This window comes from Orbicella franksi, chromosome 13, assembly GCF_964199315.1.
Source record: "Orbicella franksi chromosome 13, jaOrbFran1.1, whole genome shotgun sequence".
In the NCBI taxonomy this organism is placed as follows: domain Eukaryota; kingdom Metazoa; phylum Cnidaria; class Anthozoa; order Scleractinia; family Merulinidae; genus Orbicella; species Orbicella franksi.
The window spans coordinates 20,971,467-20,976,859 of NC_138157.1; the positions used below are offsets into that span (position 1 = coordinate 20,971,467).

The 5,393-nt window shown below is 41.3% G+C and overlaps 1 protein-coding gene across 2 annotated transcripts; it reads left to right on the forward strand.

Annotated features, from left to right (window-relative positions):
* The first annotated feature begins 2,130 nt into the window (after positions 1–2,130).
* LOC145466009 (uncharacterized) lies at positions 2,131–4,460 on the forward strand. 2 transcript variants are annotated; one of them, XR_014041766.1, is made up of 3 exons: positions 2,131–2,902; positions 3,102–3,983; positions 4,181–4,460. XR_014041766.1 is itself a non-coding variant. In XM_081449806.1 (2 exons), the coding sequence occupies exons 1-2, from the start codon at positions 2,625–2,627 to the stop codon at positions 3,181–3,183; spliced, it is 360 nt and encodes a 119-aa protein (XP_081305932.1). In that variant the 5' UTR covers positions 2,131–2,624; the 3' UTR covers positions 3,184–4,088. The 2 variants fall into 2 exon arrangements, 1 of the variants encoding a protein (XP_081305932.1); XM_081449806.1 differs by lacking the exon at positions 4,181–4,460 and having other exon boundaries at positions 3,102–4,088.
* Positions 4,461–5,393: the final 933 nt, after the last annotated feature.

Consider the following 5,393-nt stretch of genomic DNA (forward strand, 5'->3'; position numbering starts at 1 on the left):
TCCCATAGGGGGGATACGTCAACTCAAAAAGCCGCTAGCCAATGAGATAACAACCCCTACCATTCACAGTATGTAAACTGGAGGCTATAATGTTACAGTCACCTTTTAGGCCCACACGGTTTAGACTGGTGGTCAACAATCATGGGCAAAACGGAAGGAAAGCGATGTGCACCAAAACAAAAACAATTGCCGAAGCGTGAAGCGTGCAGGCTTGGCCCTCTTTACAAGGAGGTAGGGTAATCCTAGCACTCCCACAAGTCTTATAATTTCTTTTCTTTTTTTGTTTTTTATGGACGCGTTTACAAGGCAGGTCGGGTTACCATTAGGCCTACCCTACCTGCCTTGTAAACGTTCTGCTAAGGTCACCTCGCCTATCCGACCAGGACAACTTTATTCGGGGCTCCAAGAAACAACATATGATAAAATACCAGCAAAACAAACATATTAATTCGTATTATCTCACATTTATTTTCTAGTTTTGCTTTTGATTGAAAATGTTTCGATTCGTCGCACCTATTGCAAAATTGTTTATGATAATTATTTTTGCTGACAAATTCATCCCACACTAAGGCAAAATAACTGTCTGGGATTTCAACTGAGCTTAGAAATTGAAACGATTTCAGTGGGCTGATAAACCCCGTAATTCAAGTAAAAATAGGTCTTGACAATATAATCACTATCAGTTGCGTGTGTTATTTACCAGGTTAACTAAAGCGTGACCGGCCAGGGCTCGGGAAGTAGGGTAAACCCTACCTAGCCTGCTGAACAGGCGGGTTTTCGAATCGCGCTTCGCGTAAGTGGTCACGCTCCGCGATCGTGAATCGCCTTTCGCTTTCTGCCTCACTAATCCACTAGACCGTTCCAAGCTCTCGGTCATTGGGGACGATCGAAAAAGCGGGCGCGGGACGAGCGGGGTCTGGTAAAACAAACAAACAAACAAACAATTAAAGGAGGGGGCGTCCTCTCTTCCTCTACCAGACCCCGCTCGTCGCTTGTCGCCCAGTCGCATTTTTGATCGTCCCCATTGACCGAGAGCCTGGAACGGCTAGTGGATTGTTCTGGAAGCTAACCTTACCTGAAACATTTTGCTTGTGAATGCAGGTTATCTTTGACCCTGCTAGGGTCAACTCTAGTTGCTTGTAACTAATGCCTTAGAAAGCTTTAGATCTCCTTGAGCGTCCACCCACTGACTCACATGAAGCTACACAATGTAATTTCGCATCGAACAGCATCAAACAAGATATAACTGGCTGTAGGCTGCTGAGATTATTTGAGCCACGATGAGATCTCAACATGTTGCCTCTAGCTTTACACCTCAGTATTTTCCTGATTTGGGGGTGTCAGCCAGATTCCTGGTGCAAAACGTTTCCTTTTAATGAAAGAGAGATTCCGATTAGCGGAAAATGTGCTCGCCTCTCTCCATCTGGTTTTTTCTAAAGTGCTCACTGCTTGCAAGACAAATTTGATCACTGTTCGTGCTCGCAAAAATAAACGTACTGCTCGCATGCAAATGTTTGCAAAGACTATTCGATCGATACCCCTATGTACGCATCAAGCCCAAATTATTATTATATACTAAGAGTAATTTTTGAAAATTTTTGGATCCTTAACTTGGAAATTTCGTATCTCCGCGCGCGCGCATGTAATTTGCTCTGTATATGTTGATGCAACTGCAGTGTGTATTGTAAGATGCTAACCGAGTTTCTTCCTGCCTGTTCTATGCTTACGGGTCGTTCCAGGATCGAACCTTACGAGAAATGGTGTCGTTTTATTCACTCGCCGTTCTGATCGCCATAGTAAATTTCATTTGCGCTGCTTGCCAAGGCTCGGAACACCTGGAACAGGCAAAGTTTTTTTCTCATTAATTTTATGACTCGAGCGAGAAAGGCACAGGCCGAAGAGATGTTTTTTTCGATTACCATAAGTCAAATTTGCCGCAAACGGTTAAGTGATTCCTTGCCATTATATAATCTGATGAAAAAAGATAACATACAAACAATTTTCCCTCCATGAGAAATACCCATAATAGGCGTGGAGAGGGTAAATGGTTATCTACTTACTTATACTTTCTGCTGTTTACAGAAAGAAAGAGAACAGAATCGAGTGAGTATTTGTCGACTTCCGTCAATTCATAGATTATTTATGGCCATATTTTAAATAGTATTATGTGCTGGCCAGGTTGTTCGAAAAGAGGATAACGTTATCCAAGTGATAAATCACTATCCAGTGAATAGCGTGGTTTGTTTTATTAACACTTATCCACTGGATAGCGATTTATCCGGTGGACAGCGTTATCCAGCCTTTAAACAACTGAGGCCTGATGGAAAAGGTTGCGACCCAAACTGGTATCTGGTCGTGCATGGGGAAAAAACAATAATCGAAAACAGCATTTAATTAAAGTAGTGGAGGTTTTCATTTATTGTATGCGGTGGTAATGGATGGAGGTTTTCATTTATTGTATGCGGCGGTAGTGGATGGAGGTTTTCATTTATTGTATGCGGTGGTAGTGGATGGAGGTTTTCATTGCAAATATGCTGCGGTGTTTCCCTTTTAAGTGGTTTAAAGTGATCTCTTAATTTGAAATGAGCTAATACTGTTCTAAAATAATACAACGATTTGGGTCTATGACCAGGAAGCGGAAGGGACCGATTTTGGCATTCAGTCATCCCAATATCTTCAGGTATCATTTCAAAGATCAATGGAATCGTTTCAACTTATGGCAAGAATTTTCAATTGACATAATATCTGCTTTGCTAGGTGCTCGCGTAGTTCAACCTGATCCAGCCTGGAGAGCTGGAGGGACAACATTACAAGGCTACAGTACACAGCAGTTTATGACTGCTGAGCCAATCAAGGTGGATCCCACAAGGAAGGTTGAACTGGTGCTCAGACTTGTGGCGAGGTAATACGGAATAATAATACGCGTTTGTGTGCACAGAAATCTGGCTAATCTCGGCTAATATGACTAGCTACATTTCTCTAATGAAGACGAATCGCCTTGCCCAGCATTTTCCACGAAAACTAGTTGTTGTAAGAATAAAAGAAGAGTAAGTACCGGTACAAGCTGTTTGTCGTCTTATGTTTTCTGTTGTTGTTTTCAGAGACGACGAAGACGACCTCGAGTTTCCCAAAGATGAGTGCAAACTGCTGTCCACTTTGTGTCCCCCACCTGTCCCAGAGTAAAGAGAAACTTGGACAGAGCGTGAAATGCCAGTCGGTCATTGTAAATGTTAATCCTGTGCCGACAAGGAGCTATGAAAATTTTTGCCGCTGCCTGAGTGGTGATGGTAGTCTAGCAGAAGGTTTTCTGGTCACTTTCAGAAAAAAGATACAACGGCTAAAAGTGCAGATTAGCTCAAAATAGATTACATTACTTGCAAAAAATTTCGGACGATTTTAATTTCGGACAAAAAAATAAAAGTGTCCGAAAATAAAACCGTCCGAAACATTTACAGTACAGTAACTTTTAAGTAGCTCCAAAGCTCTTATTTTTTTCCTGGTTTCCTTTATGGAACAAGCTTTAGTTGAGAAATTGCTTAAGATACTTAATGCCTTGATGGAATTTGTGTTACTTTCTCGTCGGTGTACTCTAAAACCTTGCGGTAAAACCATTATATCATTTTCACTGATGTTGTTTCACTCAAATTCGTGTTTTGTACCGGAAATTTGCTTGAGCAATGTTTCAGCAGTGTCCAAATTTTGCGAAATTTGTCTGAAATGAGATCAAAAGTGTCCGAAAATGAACTTTCCGAAGTAAAACGTCCGAAGTTTTTTGCAATTAATGTTTTCATAGTTATCATTGGAATTAATTGATATTCCTATCAGTTGTGTAAGCAGTTAGTGTCACTCAAATTCAAACTGAAATCGACTCGTTTTTTTGCTATTTTGCAATATTTAACTCAGAGACCAGTCATGTTAGACCAGCATTTTGCTAGGATGGTGTCATAGCTAAGGATAAGTCGTAGCACATGTAGAATTAAAGAGTTACGATATTGAAGCTAGTGAATAAACATCCAATAATACAGTAGGTCTCCATTGTTTAGAATTGTTTGTGACAACTGAATTGAGGCTAATAGCCCTTCACGCTTCTCTCGAAATGGACATGCCGTTGTATTGGACGTAAGGAGAACAAAACCTGATTCTGTTGACAAGGTACAAGAAAAAAGACGAGTATTTTAAGGTTACTCCAAACCTTTGCGGGTGTCCTCCAGAAACAAATTCGTACGCGCGCTGTTTTCAAGGAAACCCCCACAAACTATATATCAATAGAAAGATTATGAAATGTAAAATTCAATAAAATTATATTCTGTTTTGCCGTTTGCTTTCCTAAGGCCGCAAAAGCCGCTAACGTCAAAACTACCGACTGAAATTCCAGTGAATTAATCGGGTATCAAATGCGATCGTTGATGCAAAATATCTGTGGAGTGTTGATCACAAAGCACCAGTCTCTTTAAGAGAGTGCCAGCATTTTCTCTAATTTCTATTGGTTATCTTTTTATAGATTTGTCAAGTTCCACTATCGAAAAATTCGCGTAATCGAGCTTAGGGATTCTCTCGAGAAACGAGTACGAGTTTTCGCATTCTAAAGATTTATAAACACGTCACGCCTTCCAAGAGGGATATGTCAACTCAAAAAGCCGCCAGCCAATGAAATAACAGAACCCCTACCATTCACAGTATGCAAACTGGAGGCGATAGTGTTACAGTCACGTTTTAGGCGCATGCGGTTTAGACCGGTGGTCAACAATCATGGGCAAAACGGAAGGAAAGCGATGTACACAAAAACAAAAAGAACCCGAGGAACAATTGCCGAAGCGTGAAGCGTGCAGGCTAGGCCCTCTTAACAAGGAGGTAGAGTAATCCTAGCACTCCTTCAAGTCTTTTTTTTTTTTTTTCATGGACGTGTCTACAAGGCAGGTCGGGTTACCATTAGGCCTACCCTACCTGCCTTGTAAACGCACTGCTCGCATGCAAATGCTCGCAAAGACTATTCGATACCCCTAACACTGTACGCATCGAGTCCGAATTATTATTATAACCTAAGAGTAATTTTGAAAATTTTTGGTTCCTTAACTTGGCTGAAAAAGTACTCGTGGCTGATGTACAAAAAAGACCCCAATTGCGTGTTTTGTGAAATCTGTACGAAAGTTTAAACGTCTAACGGAATGAGCAAAGAGTCCGAGTGCAGAAATTTTCAAAATACTACGCTCTTTTGACATGCTGGTCGCCAAGAACACTAAATGGCGAACTATTTATCCACGAGGGTATGGGATTTTTTTATGGGTCTCGGACCCAAACTATTGGACCTGGGACTCGTAGTTTGCTGGCTGTGTGAGTACCAGGACTCGCTACAGTCTTTGTCTAGATGGATCGATGTTCCAGTTTGGCCCGAG

Coding starts and splice junctions, on each gene's coding strand:
- LOC145466009 (XM_081449806.1), top strand. CDS start 2,625: ATGACCAGGAAGCGGAAGGGACCGATTTTGGCATTCAGTCATCCCAAT. Junction 2,903..3,101: donor GTGCTCAGACTTGTGGCGAG/GTAATACGGAAT, acceptor TGTTGTTTTCAG/AGACGACGAAGACGACCTCG.